General features: G+C 40.2%; 1 protein-coding gene across 2 annotated transcripts in view; it reads left to right on the top strand.

Annotated features, from left to right (window-relative positions):
• The first annotated feature begins 6,955 nt into the window (after positions 1-6,955).
• Positions 6,956-20,523, top strand: part of METAP1 (methionyl aminopeptidase 1) — a 43,094-nt gene continuing 29,526 nt past the window's right edge. The window contains exons 1-4 of one of the 2 annotated variants that reach the window (XM_014549195.1): positions 6,956-7,046; positions 11,616-11,667; positions 16,922-17,034; positions 17,953-18,013. In XM_014549195.1, the coding sequence (XP_014404681.1) occupies positions 6,993-7,046; positions 11,616-11,667; positions 16,922-17,034; positions 17,953-18,013 (280 nt within the window). In that variant the 5' untranslated portion in view covers positions 6,956-6,992. Of the gene's footprint in view, positions 7,047-11,610; positions 11,668-15,807; positions 16,012-16,921; positions 17,035-17,952; positions 18,014-20,523 lie in introns of those variants that run through there. The other variant, XM_014549196.1, reaches the window with a different exon arrangement.

Raw genomic sequence — 20,523 nt, 5'->3', positions numbered from 1 at the left:
GGCAGGAGGTGCCAGGCGGGGGCACGGAGGATGGGCTGAAACCCACCCCTTTGCCCACCGCAGCCTCGTGGCCCACAGTTCCTTTCAATGTGCACGAAGTTGTACACTGGGCCCCTAGTATATATACAAAGTCATATGAGAAATTAGGCTGTTGAATGGAGTTTTTCTTCATATTCTTCATTTCTTTATGTTTTGTTTTTGTTGACTAGTCAAGCTTTGTAATGCTACATAAACAGGAGGGCTTGTAGGAACCTTCTCTAGAATAGTACTAAAAAGCACCAATATAATGAAAGCTAATAACATTAAGCTCCTTTGGTGTGCTTGGCACGGCAATGAATGTTACATGTACTATCTTATATACTGAGGGAAATTCTTCTGTTCAGACCTGGAAAGTGAAACTGAGTTGAGCTTCACACTCTATTCCTGACTAATTGCTGCTTCATTATTAATCCATGATTCTAAAGGTGCTACAGGCATTCTTTTCTTGTTTTCCTTAGAAATGTGCAGATGTTATAGCTATGCACCAGGCCATTTACAGCAGTGAAATGTCAGCAAAACAGTAAAATGTGATGGTTCTAATAATAATGATAAACATAAATATTTTTCTGAGTTATCAATAAGCAGAATTATCAAGATACTAGGAAATCGCCTGGCCAACGTGGCTCAGTGGTTGAGCATCAACCTCTGAACCAGGAGGTCATGGTTCGATTCCCAAGCAGGGCATAAGCCTAGCTTGAGGGCTCAATCCCCAGGGGGGGGCCTGCAGGAGGCAGCCATTCAATGGTTCTCTCTCATTGTTGATATTTCTATCTCTGTCTCCCTCTCCCTTCCTCTCTGAAATCAATACAAATATATTTTAAAATAAATAAATGACTTTTTTTTTTAAAAAAAAGGTAGTAGGAAATCTCACTGCCTTCATTAATAATCTTGAAAGGACAAAAGAGAACTACTTATCTGACCTGAAGGATTATTTTAAAGGACTTTACAATATTAACTAAAAATATTTTAAAGATTAAAAATGTCAAAATTTTTCTTTTGAAAAATATACATTAAACCAGTGGTTCTTAATTGCATGCTCACCAGAATCCCTGGGTAGGCTTGTAAAAACAGATTTCTGGGCCCCTCCAAGGAGTTTTTTGAATCAGCAGATTTGGAGTCAGGCATAATAATTTGCATTTCTCACAAATTTCCAGGAAATGATGATGCTGGTCCCAGGACCAAACTTTGAAAGAGCTACCACTTTACACAAATGAATGGACCCTCAAGCTTTTAAGGTTTTGACAAAAAATTTTAAAGTTACGTATCAATTACAATTTAAAAAATTTTATTTTTTAATTATAGTTGACATTCAATATCTATATATATAAAAGACTAAGTGACCATTATGACCGAATGACCAGAACAACCGGTCACTATGACATGCACTGACCACCAGGGGGCAGACGCTCAATGCAAGAGCTGCCCCCTGGTGGTCAGTGTGCTCCCACAGCCAACCTCCCCTGGCTGGCCAACCTCCCACGGTCCCTCCCCCCAGGCGTTAGGCCCCGATCACCTTATCGGGGCCAGGCCCTGGCCTGGGACGGGGAACCAGGGGTGGGTGGTGGGGGGGTTGGTGGTCAACCCCCCCGGCCAGCAGGCCCAAGTGACCGTGTCGCGGAGAGAGAAGGGGGAGGCGGAGAACCGCATGGTGGTGGGGCACCAAAAGCGGTGTTGGCGTCTGGCGTCCGGCATCCGACCCTGCCAGGGCCTTCAGGCCCCAATCGGCCTGGCCCCGATCAGCCTGGCCCCAGTCGGCCCTGATCGCTGGCCAGGCCTAGGGACCCCACCCATGCACGAATTTCGTGCACCGGGCCTCTAGTTATTTTATATTTGTTATTTTTTCTATTGATTGTGAAGATTGCTTTTTATGGTTACAGCTTGCTTGGTCATTTTTACAGTTCTACACTACTATGCAAAGCAAGGACTGCTTGTATTAAAAACCAGTTTTATAGAGTTCTTCAAGACCATTCTGTGTATTATTTAGAAAAAGGAGTTTTAGTTTTGGGTTTGTAATTGGGGAGCAGGAATGTCATGAGCTCAAGTCTTTATCAGGTTGTTCTTTGGTGTAAAACCCTTTAATGGCTTTTTGTTGTCATTAGAATAGACCAGAATCCTTAACGTTAAGTCATCTGACCCCTGCCTGTATTTTCAGCTCTGGTCTTCAACCTCTTCTCATAGCACTGTGTATCTTTTTCTTTTTAGCCCTTCTGACTTAAAATATGTAGTAATTGTGTAATTAGCCATGTGATATTTGTCAGAATGAACCTATATTGTTCACTGCTGAATGCTCAGCACCTAGCACAGTGCTTTGGACATAAAGTATGCTCCATGTTTGTATGAATAAATGAATAAATAGAATTGCATGCACATGCTTATTCATACATGGATATTTTATTTTTCTTTGAAAGGGAATGATTGCTTTCCCACGATTCTCAAAGGATACAGTGATCTAAAGTTAAGTATCACACTGCAGGAAATGATACAGTAAAATGGATACTTAACCTACATGGTATCATTAAACATTAAAGACGTTCACTTTTCAGTCTCAAATTGCATTTAGATATCTGGACATATACAGTATTATATATGGCCATGAGCAAGCATTCGTTTAAAATAATTACACTGTCTGTAGAACATAAAATTCACTTTAAAGAACATTATCTATGGGTTATATTAATATAATAGCATTTAAAAATTGTTGATTATCATATAAGATCTCTAACAGCAGAATAGAGTTGCTGTTGAGTGGAAAATTGGCTACTTCACAAATTTCATCTATAAAACTGTAAATTTCTTCTAGTTTAAAATTCTGTGTTTTCCTTTTAAAATTACTTATTGATTTTTTCAAGATACTAATTCATTCATATTATAAACTTCTTTAAAGGGGTTTCTTTAGCAGTGGGTATATGTTTTTTAAAATATTTTACGTTATATTGAATCTTAATTCACAATAAGTTAATCTAAATGTTTCTTAATTGGGTTTATGTTTACTATCAACATCATAGAGGCACAAATGTTACAAAAACATTCATTAAAATGTTTTTTTATTTTAGTTGATTGGTAAAATTATTTCACATACCTGGTTAAATGCTTCTAACTTATAAATTCCATCCTCCCTTTTAAAAAATATTTTTCTTGATTTCAGAGAGGAAGGGAGAGGGAGAAAGAGAGAGAACCATTAGTGATGAGAGAGAATCATTCATTGATGGGCTGCCTGCTGCACACCCCACACTGGGGATCTAGCCCACAACCCAGGCATGTGCCCTGACTGGAAAACGAACCATGATCTCCTGGTTCATAGGTCGACCCATAACCACTGAGCCATGAGGGCTGGGCCCCTTCTTTTAATAGTTTCCTTTGGTCACTTACTAATTCATCCCCCAACTCTTCCACAATTGTTTAGAACTCCTTTTAGTACTTTTAAATGCATTTGACATTTAATCAATTTTATCTTGGAAATGTCTCTCTTGGAACCCTCTGACCTCCTGTAGTCAGAACTTCTTGCTCCCTGGGCTTGCTTCATAGTAGTCATCCTTACATCTCTCTTCAAGCATCATCCTGGAGATACCCTTGACTTCTCTGTTGTCTTGTCGGTATCACATCTTCCTCTTTCTTGGTTTATTCTCATTCTATATAATAAAAGCATAATATGCTAAGTGTCTGGTCGTCTGTTCAACCAATCAAAGCATAATATGCTAATGATATGCTAAGGCTGCTCAACCACTAGCTATAATGTGCACTGACCACCACGGGGCAGACAGTTGACCGGTCAACCAGTCACTATGACGTGCACTGACCACCAGAGTGCAGACGCTCCAACCAGTAGGTTAGCTTGCTGCTGGTCCGCCTGATCAGGACTGAGTGAGATGGGCCGGACATGCTCTGGAGCCCTCCCACGGTCCCTCCCCAGCTAGCCAACCTCCCGTGTCCCTCCCTGGCCCAGATCATTCACGGGTGGGGTCCCTCGGCTTGGCCTGTGCCCTCTCGCAATCTGGGACCCCTAAGGGGATGTTGGAGAGCCAGTTTTGGCCCAATCCCGCAGGCCAACCTGAGGGACCCCACTGGTGCACGAATTTGTGCACTGGGCCTCTAGTGTTTTATATAATACTAGAGGCCCAGTGCACAAAAATTTGTGCACTCAGGGGGGTCCCTCAGCCCGGCCTGTGCCCTCTCGCAGTCTGGGACCCATCAGGGGATGTCTACCTGCTGGTTTAGGCCCGCTCCCCGGGGGGATCGGGCCTAAGCTGGCAGTCAGACATCCCTCTGGCAGCCCAGGAGCCCTCGGGGGATGTCCACTTGCCAGCAGGAAGCAGACCTAAGCTGCAGTCGGACATCCTTAGCGCTGCTGAGGAGGCGGGAGAGGCTCCCACCATCACCGCTGTGCTGGCAGCCATCAGCCTGGCTTGTGACTGAGCAGAGCTCCCTCTATGGAAGCGTACTGACCACCAGGAGGCAGCTCCTGCATTGAGCGTCTGCCCCCTGGTGGTCAGTGTGTGTCATAGTGACCAGTCATTCCCAGTCGTTCTGCTGTTAGGGTCAATTTGCATATTATCCTTTTATTATATAGGATTTCCTCCAGTAGCTTCCTGAGAAAGATTGTATGGGAGGTAAACTTGAGATTCTCTATATCTGAAAATTTCTTGCCCTGACACTCAATTTTCAGTTTGGCTAGGTATACAATTCCAGTTTGGAAATGGTTTTCTCAGAATTTTTATGTTATGGATCCATTTTCTTTTAGCTTCCAGTGCTGTTGAAAGTCTCATGCCACTGGGATTCATAACATTTTCAATATTTTTCCCTGCCATTTCTCTGTAAGCTTATTGGATTTTCCCTTGCACCTGGTATGAAATTTCACATTGTATGCCTTGGGCAAATTGATTTTCATCTGTAAATGGCCTTTTCCATTTGGAAACTCCTTTCAGTTATGGAAAACTTTGTTATTTCTTTGACCTCTCCTCTCCATTTTCTTTCTGAAACTTGTTTATTCAAATATCAGACCTGTTGTTTTAATCCTCTGTTTCAAAATACCATCTCTTTTTTTAATTGTTATTTATTGATTTTAGAGAGAGAGGAAAAGGGAGAGACACAGAGAGAGAGAGACATCAATTTGTTGTTCCACTTACTTATGCATTCATTAGTTGATTCTCATATGTGCCCTGACTGGGGATCGAACCCACAACCTTGGCTTATTAAGATGATGCTCTGTCAACGGAGCTACCTGGCCAGGGCCCCATCTCTCTCTTTTTTTTAAAACTTTTTGTAATTTTCACCGTTTGGGGGAGTTTTTTTATCTTTATCTTTCTTTTGAGACATTCATTTCTACTGTCATTTAAAAATTTCTAAGAACTTGTAATCTCTTTTATAATCCTATATAATAAAAGCCTAATATGCTAAGTGTCCAGTTGTCCATTCAACCAAAGTGTAATATGCTAATGACATGCTAAGGCTGCTCAACCGCTCGCTATGACGTGCACTGACCACCAGGGAGCAGACAGTTGACTGGTCGACCAGTTACTATGATGCACTGACCACCAGGGGGCAAATGCTCTGACTGGTAGGTTAGCTTGCTGCTGGGGTCTGGCCGATCAGGACTGAGCAAGACGGGCCAGACATTTCCTGGAGGCCTCCCGCGGTCCCTCCCTGGCTGGCCAACTTCCCACATCCCTCCCCGGCACCAGTGGGGTCCCTCAGCCTGGCCTGTGCCCTCTCACAGTCCGGGCTGAGGGACCCCCCCACCCCTGAGTGCACGAATTTTGTGCACTGGGCCTCTAGTTACTTATAAAACTGGAATTATAGGCTTGTGGAGCTGAAGAATATCTAAAAGGTCATTTGTGTTAACCCAATATAGAACTCACTTATACATTATTCTTACAGATTGTTTTCATTTTTTTTTAATGTCCTTTTGTTTCTTCATATTCTAACTAGAGGCCAGTGCATGAAAATTCGTGCACTCAAGGGGGTCCCTCAGCCCAGCCTGCGCGCTCTCGTAGTCCGGGACCCCTCGGGGGATGTCCAACTGATAGTTTAGGCCTGTTTCCCGGGGGATCGGGCCTAAGCTGGTAGTCAAGACATCCCTCTGGCAGCCCGGGAGCCCTTGGGGGATGTCCAGCTGACAGCTTAGGCTCGCTCCCCTTTGGACATCCTTAGCACTGCCGAGGAGGCAGCAGAGGCTCCCGCCACAGCCGCTGCGCTCACAGCTGTCAGCCGGCTTGTGGCTGAGCGGAGCTCCCCCTGTGGGATCGCACTGACCACCAGGGGGCAGCTCCTGCGTTGAGCGTCTGCCCCATGGTGGTCAGTGCGCATCATAGTGACTGGTCGTTCCTAGGGTCAGTTTGCATATTACCCTTTTATTATATAGGATAGAATTTCAGGATGGCAGGAAAAGGCATTGCCAGGCTGAGGGTATAAACTTTGCTAATGCTTACCTAACAATTGGAGTAGTTTAGGACTTTGGATAAGGGGGTTTATGTGCCCAGCCAAGAATCTGTCCTTCATTTTTCAGGGAAGAAAATTATAGTAGTGCTACAATATTGGCTATATCGGTACCTAGGAGATGTGTATCCCACTTTAGCCATGTATAGTTCTCATTGGGCAGGCATTCAGTTGGTCTGTTCTAAGCTTGCATAATGAAAATGAATGGGGAATTGCACAAGTATAGTTAGTATGCAGACAGTTTGTCTGGTGTTAAGGAAACATTAGCATTAAGACCTGGAAGTGAAGAAAAGTAGTGGTGCACCCAACATTCTGCGGTGGTGGGACTTTGCCTCTGGGCCTGGATGACTTTAAAATGGGGTTCTAGGGCCTACTTTGAGCTTTTCCTTTCACTTCTTTTCTTCCCCACCCCTGATCTTTTTCTCACTGACAGTCTTAACTGCCATAAACATCTTTGCCAGGAAGAAGGAAAAACAGGTGAAACTCCAATCTGCCCCGCCCCTTTGCCAGTCATATCTGTGATGAAGAATAGCTTGGACAGGGAGGAGGAGAAGAAGTTGAAATTGCTGGCTAAAGTTAAGTTTCTTAAAATAACTCATCTGCCTTTGCTTGCCCCATTTATAAATTATCATGAATAATTGGGAGTTGACTCCATAAATAAGTACATGTAAGTTGAAGAAACTTCAGAAAGGCTGTAATTAGTCTTTCACCCTGTTTCAGTGTAGTTAGTAATTGGATTCATTCCTCTGCTCTGCCCTGATGACTGGTCAGCTACTGTATCAGCTTCCTGCGGCTGCTGTAACAAATCACCACAAACTGAGTGGATTAAAACAACAAATTTATCCTCTTTCAGTCCTGGAGGCCAAAAGTCCAAAATTAGTTTCATTGAACGTAAATCAAGGTGGCAGCAGGGCTATGCTCCCTCCAGAGGTTCTACTGCAGTGATGGCGAACCTTTTGAGCTCGGCGTGTCAGCATTTTGAAAAACCCAAACTTAACTCTGGTGCCGTGTCACATATAGAAATTTTTTGATATTTGCAATCATAGTAAAACAAAGATTTATATTTTTGATATTTATTTTATATATTTAAATGCCATTTAACAAAGAAAAATCAACCAAAAAAATGAGTTTGCGTGTTATAGGTTCGCCATCACTGTTCTACTGCATCACTCCAGTCCCTGCCCAAAGTCACTAGAGATCCAGGCCGCTTGGGGTCTGCTTGTGGCTTTGTGGCCTCAGGACTGCTGCTTCACCTCAGGCAGCATCTCCCTGTTAGAAGCAGGAAAGGGCAAAGAATAGAAAATACATGTCGGTTTTCTAAGAAGCTTTCCAGAAGTCCTACCCAACAGCGAGGCTTACATTTTGTTGGCAGACTAGAGCACATGGCCACCGCATCATTAAGGAGGCTGGGAATGTTTTTAGCTGGGACACTACACCTCCACTAGCAGGATTCTGTTGGTGTCAAGGCAAAGGGAGAATGGCTATGGAGTAGGCAGCTTGCAGCCTGTCCTAGTAGGTAATGAAAAGAGTTTACATTTCCACCTACAACTAGAAGGCTCTTGTGTATATGATCACATTAATCTCAGTTCATTCTCCAACCTATATTGAGGAAACCTGTTCAGTTCCAGGCATAGTGATAAGCACTGGGATGTCGTTTGCATTGATACTTGCTGTAGGACAGACACTTGTTAACTACTTTCATATAGGTTATTTACATCATCTCCTCTAATCTCCATTTTCTGCTCCTGGAGATATCAACTCCACTTTATAGATGAGGCAACTGAGGATCCATGAGAATGGTTAATAATATCATTTTCTAGATTTAGAGATAAAATTTTAGAGCTTACAGTTGTAGAGCTTAATCACACCCATGTTTTCTGGTTCTAAGTTTAGTGCTAAATTATGCTTTGAATTGAATACACACACACCCATAACCCCCACCCACACTTTGTAAAGCAGTGAGAAAGTATCTCCTTTAGTGAGGTAATGCTGGGCTTGAGTCTTATTTCTGCCAGGTATGGTTCTGTTATGTGATAGACAAATTATTGCATATTGGTGCTTCGGTGCTGTCGGTTGTAGAGCGGGGATAATGTCATCTGCCTTGCAGGGTTCTTGTGAGGATGAAATGAGATATAGGCCTATACTGCACCTATTCAGTAAACAGTAACTTTATAGTTATTATTATGGCTGTCTTCATATTATAGGTCAAAATTGACTTTTCCTTTCTTGTCCTGTAGTAGGTGTGGTAATACTGAAGAAATCACTTAGTTCTTGGGACTTTTCAAAACATAAATATATGTTTTCCTACTAATTTCTTGATCTTTTTGCCAGTTGTGATTAGTTTTTGCAGTTTGGCAACAAATAGGAATAACTCATTTTCCCTCCTGTAACTGTTATAACAAATTATCACAAATTTTATGGCTTTAAGCAACAGACTTATCTTACAGTTTTGTAGGTCAGACGTGTGACAGAGGTCTTAGGGCTAAAATCAGGTGTCAGCAGGTTGGCATTCCTTTCTAGAGCAGTGGTTCTCAACCTTCTGGCCCTTTAAATATAGTTCCTCATGTTGTGACCCAACCATAAAACTATTTTCGTTGCTACTTCATAACTGTAATGTTGCTACGGTTATGAATCGTAATGTAAATATCTGATATGCAGATGGTCTTAGGCGACCCCTGTGAAAGGGTCGTTCGACCGCCAAAGGAGTCACGACCCACAGGTTGAGAACTGCTGTCTAGAGGCTCTGGGGAGACTCTTATTTGCCCTTTTCAGTTATTACAGAGGCTGCCTGTATTCCTTGGCTCATGGTCCCCCACTCCATCTTCAAAGCCAATAATGTAATTATCTCTCCCTACCCTGCTTCTATCGTTACATCTTCCTGACTCCTTCTCCCTCCCTCTTCTGCCTTTTTAAAAAAAATATATATTTTATTGAGTTTTCACAGAAAGGAAGGGAGAGGGATAGAGAGTTAGAAACATCGATGAGAGAGAAACATCGACCAGCTGCTTCCTGCACACCTCCCACCGGGGATGTGCCCGCAACCCAGGTACATGCCCCTGGCCGGAATCGAACCTGGGACCTTTCAGTCCGCAGGCCGACGCTCTATCACTGAGCCAAGCCAAACCGGTTAGGGCTCTTCTGCCTTTTTAAGGACACTTGTGATTACATTGGGCCCATTTAGATAAAAAGATAACCTCCCCATCCCAAGGTCTGCTGATTAGCAGCTTCAATTCCCCTTTACCATAGTTGTAACCTAACACAGTCACAGGTTTTGAGGATTAGCATATGGACATCTTTGGTGCACTATTCTGCCCACCAGGTCTCCATTCTCTCCAAAAGACTGAACTCAGTTTTAGCTTCAAAAAAATAAAAATAAATCTAAGGATGCTGTGGATACCTTTTTATACACTTGAAGTATATTGATGTTGTGGTAGGAGAACTAGGTAGGACCTGGGTTTTCTTGGCTTAGCTGCTGCAGGCTGTGAGGATACAAGGAGAGCAAAGGGGAAATAGTGAAGATCCTGGCCCTGGAGGCCCTCAGGCCCTTGGGTAGACCTCTAGGGAGAGTTGCCTAGCATCACTGGTGTAATGTAGTGTGATTACTACGTAGTTCTAGGGGTGTTTTATTTTATATTTTTTCTTACCTTTTCTCTTATCCATGCCTTACTCTTTTATGTTTGCAAAGATTAAAACATTTGTAGGAAGTTGTGGATTTTCTTAATATTTGTAATGATTTACAGTAGTCGCGCCCCCCTCCCCCATATGATCTCGAGTAAATGCCTAAAACTGCGGGTAGTACTGAACCCTATACTACATTTTTTCCTACACATATAGACCCATGATAAAGTTTCTGGATTCTCTTTGGCATATCCAGATTGCCACCATCACTCCTGTGCTTTGGGGCCATTATTACCAGTGAGTAAAATAAGGGTTACTTGACACAAGCACTGCAATAATGTGAGTCAGTCTGACAACCGAGACAGCTACTAAGTCATTAGCAGGCGGGCAGTGTATATATTCAGTGCGGCTATGATTCATGTCTGGGGTGGGACTGCGCAAGATTTCAGCACGCTACTCAGAATGGAGCACACTTTAAAATGTACAAATTGGCCTGGCTGGAGTGGCTCAGTGGTTGAACATCAACCTATGAACCAGGAAGTCACAGTTCGATTCCTGGTCAGGGCACATGCCCGGGTTGCGGGCTTGATCCCCAGTGTGGAGCGGCAGGAGGCAACCAATTGGTTATTCTCTCTCATCTTTGATGTTTCTATCTCTCTCTCCCTCCCTCTCCCACTCTTTCTGAAATCACTAAAAACATATTTAAAAATAAATAAAATGGTTTATTTCTGGAATTTTTCATTTAATATTTTTGAGCTGCAACTGACTGCAGGTAACGGAAAGCGCGGAAAGTGAAACTAATAAGGGCGACTGCTGTGTTTTAAATTCTTTGAAAGAGAGACTCTAAAAACCAAAGCATAAGTAATGTATACGATTGAATCATTTTTCTAATTTATTGCTTGAGTTCGTTATTTTAATTCAATTTATTACTTGAACTCGTTTTTCCAGTTCAGTAATTCTTGCTGGTGTCTGAAATACGTTATGTGAACCTATTTTCCTAAGTGAAAAGCTTAGTCTTTCTAGTCATTCATCTATTTGTCCAATCAGCTAGTACTACCATGTGCTAGGCTCTCTGCTTGGCTCTGGGGACATGTTGGTAAGCTCAACATGGTCCCTTCCTTCATGGAGTTCAGTCTAGTAGGGCCGTCAGCACATCGTTAACAAAGTGGGTATGACTGAAAATCAAACTTCTATAAATAATGCAACATTTTCCTTGTCTTATGATTAATTGTCTTATGATTATGTCCCTAAATTATTTTAAAATACTTCAAAATGTAACTGTGACTACTATTTACAATATAGACTAATGTTTCTTGCTTATTTGAAGTAATTTAGAGTTTAGGTTGCTTTTTGAAATAAATTTTTAAGCAGATATCATTTTTTAAGCTTTTCTCAATATTCAGTGAAGTCAAAGATTTTTTTTTTGGTAAATGAAATTTCCAATATCCCTTTCTTATGTACAATGTTCCTTAAGATGTTTCTAATTAAGGAAGGCCTGACACTAATTTTCATGTTTGCTCTTTTAGGAATGTTTTAAAGGAAGTTGGGCTACTCACAAATTACTACATAAGAAAGCAAGTAAGTGAAATCACACATCTCTACACCATATGTCTTCGAAGTGGCTTTTTTGCGAAAGATAAGAATTCTTCCAGTTCTGAAAGTGTATGTTTGAATATTCAGAAAGTGCATATTTGAATATTCTAAGTGTAATTCAAAAGCTAGAATTTGAACATATTGTTTATTCTTTATGATGTGTTATCATGTAAAAAATGTGGCTGAGTAATATCTTTGTTGATATTATTGTATGACATGTGACATGAAAACATGAATGGTTGCTGGGATAGAACGGATCTTGCTTGAGCAAGACCTGAGAAGGTCTAATCTTTTGGCACCGTCTTTCCTTTGCTAGAAATGTTTGCTTATTGTGGGCTGGGACACATGAGCTATCTGGCTTCATTTAGCCTGATCTCTTGGTTTTGTTTAGTTTGAATTTTGATGGCTTTTCTACTCAAAAGTCTATTACTTTAGGTTTTTTGGTCATGTAATGTTATTACTTCCAGTCTGATGTTTAATTTGCTCTTTTGAAGTTATTTTGTGAGACACCACAAAGTGAAACTATTGGCTGCTGCTTTAGCTATTGCTGTCACCACTGCGATGTGTCTCTGATTGAAATGGCCTTTCCTGCTCTGGCCATTCATCTTGTAAATTCATGTCATTGGTGTGGCTGGCTTAAGACAGACAACCCATCACAATTACCTGAAAATTGGCAGGGGGTTTCTGTTCTTATGGCATTGCTATCCTGATAGATGAACGCTTGCTAGACAGCACATGGTCCTCCATATAAGGGTTTTGTTTCAGCTTACTGACCTTGGTATTTTTTTATTATTTATCTCTTTGTATGTATATATATATATATTTTAGGAATTTGTTGATTTAATAAAGTTTGGTAGATTGTTTTATATCAACAGTTTAAAAAGATATTTTCTGTGCTTGTGTAAAGTGAAGTCTACATTTAATGGAAATGTTAGACTATTGTGGGAGGAAATGTGGTTAGAGAGGAGGAAAGCTGATTGTGAATAAATGACTTTCTCAAAGCATAAAAGGCAGAATTTGTTACCTCAAATCAAATATAGAGATTGATTTTAAGTAATGCCATTTAGTTTTATTCACTCATAGATAAAATGCTGTATTTCTAATGTGTTTGGTATTTTAGAGCTCTTTAAGGCAGTTATTAATATTTTATAATCAGGAGGTTAAGGCATAGGTGAGTGAAGAGTTGAGGTGAAACAGTATGTTAGTAAAAGAGCTTAGAATGAGTCTCTACCCCAGGCATTTGTTAACTAACTGAAATGTGCCTCTTTCTTCAATCCTGGATTTCCAAGGGTGAATTATTTCATTAAAACCTATCCTACAAGAGAATTGAACCACTGATGTGCCCAGAGTGAAAATAACGTAATTATTAACTGCATTGAACTGAGGCCATTTGGGTTTTACTCGTACCACAGTGTTTAGTGTGATGCCCTCTTGGATCTTTTGGGATGATTTTCTTCAGTGGTGAGTCTAATATTCTTGATCCCTTTGAGCTGTGTTGGATAGAGACAACCCTCAGCTGGCTAGCCCTGTATCTTCTCCCTAATAAATTGATCCCAACTACACTGCCGAGGATGACAGTCCTAGAGGAGGGCATGTCTGGGGAACGGTCCTCGTTGGAACTAAGAAGATTATTGGGAAAGGAATTAGGGGGAAAGAATATTGGGTTAGGAAGGAACAGGGCATCATAAAACATAGCAACTTATTCCAAGAAACAATAGTGGGATAAGATATCAAGTAGGTCATGTCATGAGATGACATGCTGAGGCCTTTTTCCTTTTTTTTTTTTTTTAAGGTGTAGTGTGTACTGATCTCTAATTAAGGATGCCTGATTTATATGTTTGCTCATGTGGGATATTTCTGTAATTTGCTTTTAATATTTTTGATTGGTTTTGGCATTAGAGTAATTTTATTTCCAATAAAATGCAAAGTGTTTCCTCCTCTTCTGTTTTCTGGAAAAGATTATGTCAAATTGGTGTTATTTCTCCCTTAAATGTTTAGTAGAATTCACCAGTGAAACCATATGGACCTGGAGTTCTCTTGATTGCAGAAGCTAAACAGGCCTTAGGAAAATTTCAAGTGTGAATTAAATAAATGATTCAAGGACAGGACTTTTTGAAAAAATATTTATTTATTTTTTAAATATATTTTTATTGATTTCAGAGAGGAAGGGAGAGGGAGAGGGAGATAGGAACATCAATGATGAGAGACAATCATTGATCAGCTGCCTCCTGCACACCCCCTACTGGGGATCAAGCCCGCAGCCAGGCATGTGCCCTTGATTGGAATCGAACCCGGGACCCTACAGTCTGCAGGCCAGCACTCTATCCACTGAGCAAACCAGCTAGGCCCAGGACTTATTTTTTGTGTGTGATAGTAAGGACCAGTTAGATTACAAAGCCCTTAAAGGCACACAGTGCTGAGGCTTGCATGCATATTTCCTATGCCGTATCTCCTGCCAGGGTGGACATAGTAGCGTTTCACATCTTAATACTCTCTTATTCTACTAGAGGCCCGGTGCACAAAATTCGTGCAGGGCGGGGGGGGGGCCCCTCAGCCCAGCCTGCACCCTCTCCAATCCAGGACATCCCTCTCATAATCCAGGACCACTGACTCCTAAGTGCTCACTTGCCTGCCTGCCTGATCACCCCTAACTTCCCCCCCTGCCGGCCTGGTCACCCCCCAACTGCCCCCCACCCCTGCCGGCCTGGTCAGCCCATGCAGCCTGCTGTTCAGTCATCCGTCCGGTTGTTCCAGTCATGACAGCCCCTGGCTTTTTATATATTAGGATATTCTTTTTATGTATCACTGATTTATTCAATGTGCTTGTCTCCCATTTTTTAAAGTAAGAGGTGAAAGCATTTGATAGGTGTCTTTTGAGTAGCCCAAAAAATGCTGTAAAAATTCCTTTAAAAAAACAACAACAAACCAAATTTAAATAATCACTCCTCTACCCTCAAAACTAGAGTGCTTGATTTTTGGATTGCAGAGTGAAGGTTTTATGTAATGTTTCAGAATTGATTCCACCAAAGACTTGCGAGCATACATTACTTTGAGCCTCACCTTCAAAATGCTGAAATTTTGTCTGTTGTGAGGATTAAATAAATCCATATAAAATGCTTAGCATACGTACAGTGCATAGTGAGTGCTGCACAGCTACTTAGTAGTCATTTCTCGAAGAACTGAGTCAGAATTGTGATCAGAGGATCCTGTCTTATGCAAAGCTTAGGTAGAGGCAGTCATGTTGTGTCAGCTGACCAGAGGAGGCAGCCTGCACAGAACCTTTTAAAGTCTAAAGCCTGGATGTGATGTACTTTGAACCAGACTGTGGGCGGAACAGGTCCTCTTACCTGGTCCTGTTTCATCCAGATGTGTGTGTGAGACTCAGCTTTCAGGTATTATTTACACTGTCCTGTGCTTTCATAGCTTTTTTGAAAAAGACGAGTTAGTTTGCAATTTTGTTGCCAACCCCAAGTCCAATTCAGCTGAATTAGGTGTCCATTATGTGTCTAGCACCTAGGCCTCAGCTCAGACTGACCCTAAAATGTAAATAAACTGACTTTTGAAGTGTACATTTTCCTAAGTAAATTATTCGAAAAGAACTTGCCAGATTTCAATCGCATTTAGGAATCTTTTGTTTATATGTATTATTTGTTTGAGGTCTGCTTTCAATTCTCTTTTGAAAATAGATTGTGGAAAACTTGGAATGCAGATCAGCTGGAAGCTTTGAAAGATTTTATATCTTTCTTTTTCCTTGCTGCCTCCACAGGAGTATGTTAAAACAAAAGCCTGCATTTTGTTAGTCTGCCCTAGGTTTCAGGTGGAAATTGTTATTCCAGACAAAAGCACTTGATGGTCTTCATAGCTGAAGCAGGCATCAGTGGGCCTGCATCTCTAAGTATTTCTGTAATGTTTGACCCTGAGGCAGTGAATGCAGTCCGGTTTTGTCCTGGGATGAGAGATAGTTTTCCTATTGACATTAACATTCACGTGGCTTTCTTCAATTCCTTACGTGAGAAAGATATTTAAAATTCAGTAGCACAGTAGAGCTTTTCTTTTGTTTTTCCATTCTCATTCTTTTCTGTTTCTTTACTTTATATGTAATATTATCATTGTATTATCTTCCAGAGTAATGTGAATGGATTGGCTACTGGAACCTCCCCTTACCCAGTTTCCTCATCTGTAAAATGAGGAAATTTGACTGGATTATATTTTTGTTGACTTTAGTCACCATGCTGTACATTCCATTGCTAGAACATATTTCTTATAACTAGAATTTTGTATCTTTTGACCAACTTCATCAATTTCACCATTCCTCATTAGCTTAATATGGTATGATTTCATCTTTTCTTCCCCATTTTGTACTTTAAATATATTTTGTAAAGGGGGAGTTTTATGTTTCTCATACACTTCTAAAATTATCTAAAGCCTGACTTTCAAAACTTGTGATAGCATCTCAGTAATCAAGAAAAGAAGGGTGTGCCTTGGGAGGTATGTAGGTTGACACTCTGAGGGATTTAATTCCTGCTATTCAAGGTCTATTTAGTGTTGTTGTTTTTTTACATTGTAGATGGAGGTATAGTCAGTTTGCTGATGTGAGATACCATAGAAGGGCTGGTCTATTCTGTGTGAAAATGAGTCTTAGGTACATTTCACTAAATGCAACATTATGTATTAATAACTTTAACCTGGTAAGGGGTGTGTGTGTGTGATTCTTAAGTTTTTCTACTAAGGTTTCAGTAATTTTCTACTGATTATTCCCTCCCCTTATCTTTACCTTTTTCTAATTTCTTCTGTTACCCCCGTACTGAGAAAAAGCAAATGATGCTTATAAAATTTTTAAAGCAATTTGAAATATTGCCTTGGCTCAGACTTTATACTTTAAAATGGGCTTTCTATAAATTGATCTTGTAGAGAGTATACATTTAGCATTTGCTTGAGGAAAGGAATTCTACTATGAGCTGTTCCTAGTCAATAATGTATAAAAACTTACAATATGTTTAGCTTAGGCTTTTTCTCACAAGACACTCAGATCTTTGAGGTATCATAGGGTTGTAAATATAGCAAGAAAACAATAGCTTTGGTGATATAGGCTAAGGCGGGAATTTGCTGGGCTTTTGTACCTGTATACTCTTTGGTGTGGTGTTCACACAAGTTACAGTAAAGAATGCTGCTGCTCAGTAGTTTGACACGGAAGCATTTCTTCCTCTCTGTCTTTTTCTCTCATCCATTTATCACGTAGAAGATGAAAAGGCAAAGCGGGAATTGTCTTCCTGGAGTCTAGAAGGTGATATTAACACTGACCCATGGGCGGGTTATCGGTACACGGGCAAACTCCGACCACATTATCCACTGGTGAGTAAATAAGGTAATAAACACTTAACGTTCTTAAAACCAATTTTCAGTTTACTAAAAATGATACCTGTAAGTTGTATCCCAATTATGAATTATATAATCAGGATTAAGTTCACATTCTAGCTCTTTTTATGGAACATTATTTAGAAGTTAATAGGGATAATTGGCTATTATGGAAGAAGAAAAAATTTTTAGGTGAAAGGATTAAAACTTCTTTAATCTTAAAAAAGAAAATGGTAGAATAGATATTTTCTGGCTGGCGTGGTGGTAGCGTATATTGCTACCTTTCTAAAATTGTTTAACATGATATATTTCTACCTTAATTTTGATAGGGCTTTCCTGCCACTCCCACTCCTTCCTATGTTCTTGTCAGATGGGCTTCAGCACGTTAACATAGGAATCCATTTAATTTGAAATCTATTTGTCATCCACAAATATTTAAATTTTTTTTACTGATTTTTTTTAAAATAAAAAGAATACATCTTTAAAAATTTGGAGCAAATATCAACAACATAAGAACATCTTTTTAATCCTAGCTCCCAGCGATAATAATGAACATAATGGTGTATATTTACTTAGCGATATAATGTATTGTTGTTGATGGTTTGCCAGCTTGTTCGGAACAACATGGGCACCTTGTTGTCTGCTTGTGATGTTAAATCCTTAATGGCCCTGGCCACCCTCCCCTCTGAGGATATTTAAGTGGCATTAGCACTAGGAAAATGAAGCTTCATCTTCATGAAGTAGATATATTGTGATAATTAAGGTGTCATTTAAAACTTTTTTCATTTAAATGAAATGAATGAACTTGTTAGTGTTTTCCTCACTTTTATTTCCTTTGTTAGTAAATTTTAATAGTGATAATTGCTTTCAGATTTGAATTGGTGTTAACTAACATATATCTCGCGATGTTTTTAGATGCCAACCAGGCCCGTGCCAAGTTATATTCAAAGACCAGATTATGCTGATCATCCTTTGGGTGAGTTTTGCGATGCTGATTCCTCAGTTCCAGCTTGTGAGCCTGACGGCCACTGCAAAGAAAGGAGTGCTTTTCTTTGGAAAATTTTTCAGTGCTGGGTTCCTTTTTTTTTGTTTTTGTTTTTGTTTTAGCGCTGGATTTCTAGTAAATGTAAACATAGCTTTTTAAGACACACTAGAACATTTGAGAAAATTAAAGACTCTTCCAAGAAATCTACCCAATTCTGAAAATAATGTTTAGATGTTAAGACTACATTCAACATAATATTGAATTTTGTGTTTTTATATCGAATTCTAGATTTAAAAAAACATTTTGATTTAACATGTTCTATACTTTAATTAAATAAAACGTATTTAGATAAAAACAGATTGTGGAGGCCTCAAATGAATGCCTAACTAAAGACTGGTCTGTAGGCGTAATAGAACCTAGTATTAATGGCAATGATTACAGTAGTATTGATGATGATTCGGTAAGTGATATTTGTTCATAACTATATGTCAGGCACTATGCTAAGTTCTCAGGTGTTACTTCTTGGGTGGATTCTGTTGTCTTCTCCATTTTATAGATAATGATGGTGAGAGACCCAGAGAAGATAGGTAATTTGTAGCACAAGTGGAGCAGTCTCTGATTGTAGGGGCTGTAGGCATAACTTAAGTGGATTATATGAAATTACTGATTTTGCATGTCAAAAATGGTCGAATATTCATTTTCTTGTGGTTTAATCTGTTAAGTTGCCTTTGTTCTCTAAGAAGTGGCGAACCATATTACATTTTTATGAATATAATTTAAAAACTTAAACTTCACTATTTCAGATACATTGAAGGAAAAGATAGTCTGAATGATAGATAGCTCTTGAGGATGTATAAGTTCATTACTCTGTGTTTAATATTTTTTAAAAATAGTTTTTCTTATTGAATTCAGAGAGAGGAAGGGAGAGGGAGAGAGAGATTAGAAACATCAGTGATGAGAGAGAATCATTGATCAGCTGCCTCCTGCTGGGGATCGATACTGTAACCCAGGCATGTGCCCTGTCCTGGTTCATGGGTCGACGCTAAACTATTGAGCCACACCAGCCAGGCTGTATTTTACATATATATGTGTGTGTGTGTGTGTGTGTGTATGTGTGTGTGTGTGTATCTTTTATTGATTTCAGGGAGGAAGGGAGAGGGTAGAGAGTGGGAGAGATAGAAATATCAATGATGAGAGAGAATCATTGATTGGCTGCCTCCTGCACACCCCCTACTGGGGATCGAGCCCGCAACCCAGGCATGTGCCCTTGGCCGGAATCGAACCCGGAACCCTTCAGTCTGCAGGCTGACGCTCTATCCACTGAGCCAAGCCGGCTAGGGCTCCAGAGATCTTTTACATGTGTATGCACATTAGCCCCTCACCCCAATTATACACAGTAGGACCAAACTATATACACCTTTCACCATGCTTTATTCTTTTTTATTTTCACCTTGTTTTATTCTCTTAATAGATCTTATAAATATTCTTTTTAATGACAAGTATTTTATTATGTGGATACATCATAATTTATTAAACCAGGCTCCTCCTATTAATGTATGTTTAGATTATTTCCAGGTTTTTACTTGTTTGACTGTAGTAACTATTCTTGCATGTGAGAGTATTTCTGTAGATCAGTTGCCTAAAGTAAAACACCTAGATCAAGGAATACATGTATTTTTTTTATTTTGAAAGCTATAACAAATTTTAGCAATTTTGCCAGTTGTCATTTTTATTAAAAATCATATAGGAGTCTTTTTTTCCTTATCTTCCCTAACGTAGACTGTTTTCAAACTATATGAATTGTGCTAATCTGAAAGATGATATTTTGTGTTAATTTGTATTTTTAAATTATGAAGATTGAACATCTTTTTATACATCTGTCTATTCATCTTAGCCCTTTCCCAATTAGGTTACTAGTTTTTTTCCATACTGATTTATAAATGTTCTTTTTCTACTAAGGAAAATAATCCTTTGATGTGTGTTCTATAAAAGGTTTTTCCCAATTGAACATTTTGTCTTTGTTTATAGCATTACATTTATGGCAAACTTTCAGCATTTTTCTGTAATAAAATTTATCAGTGTTTTCTTTGAGGTGTTTATAGCTTAATGATTTAGGAAGACTTTTTTGATTCAGAGATTATTATAAAATGACTAGAGGCCCGATGCATGAAATTTGTGTAAGAGTAGGCCTTCCTTCCCCCAGCTGCTGGCACCGGCTTCCCTCTGGCACCCAGGACCCAGGCTTCCCTCGCAGCCCCAGCTTCATCTGGAAGGATGTCCGGTCTAATTAGCATATTATGCTTTTATTAATATAGACTAGAGGCCCGGTGCACAAAAATTTGTGGACTCGGGGGGCGGGGGGGGGGGGGTCCCCCCGCCCAGCCTGTGCCCTCTCGCAGTCTGGGACCACTCAGGAGATAACAACCTGCTGGCTTAGGCCTGCTCCCGGGTGGCAGAGGGCAGGCCCAATCCCTAGGTGCAGCCCCTGGTCGGGCTCAGAG

Source organism: Myotis brandtii, unplaced genomic scaffold (genome assembly GCF_000412655.1).
Source record: "Myotis brandtii unplaced genomic scaffold, ASM41265v1 scaffold538, whole genome shotgun sequence".
In the NCBI taxonomy this organism is placed as follows: Eukaryota; Metazoa; Chordata; class Mammalia; order Chiroptera; family Vespertilionidae; genus Myotis; species Myotis brandtii.
This window is presented reverse-complemented; position numbering and strand designations above follow the sequence as displayed.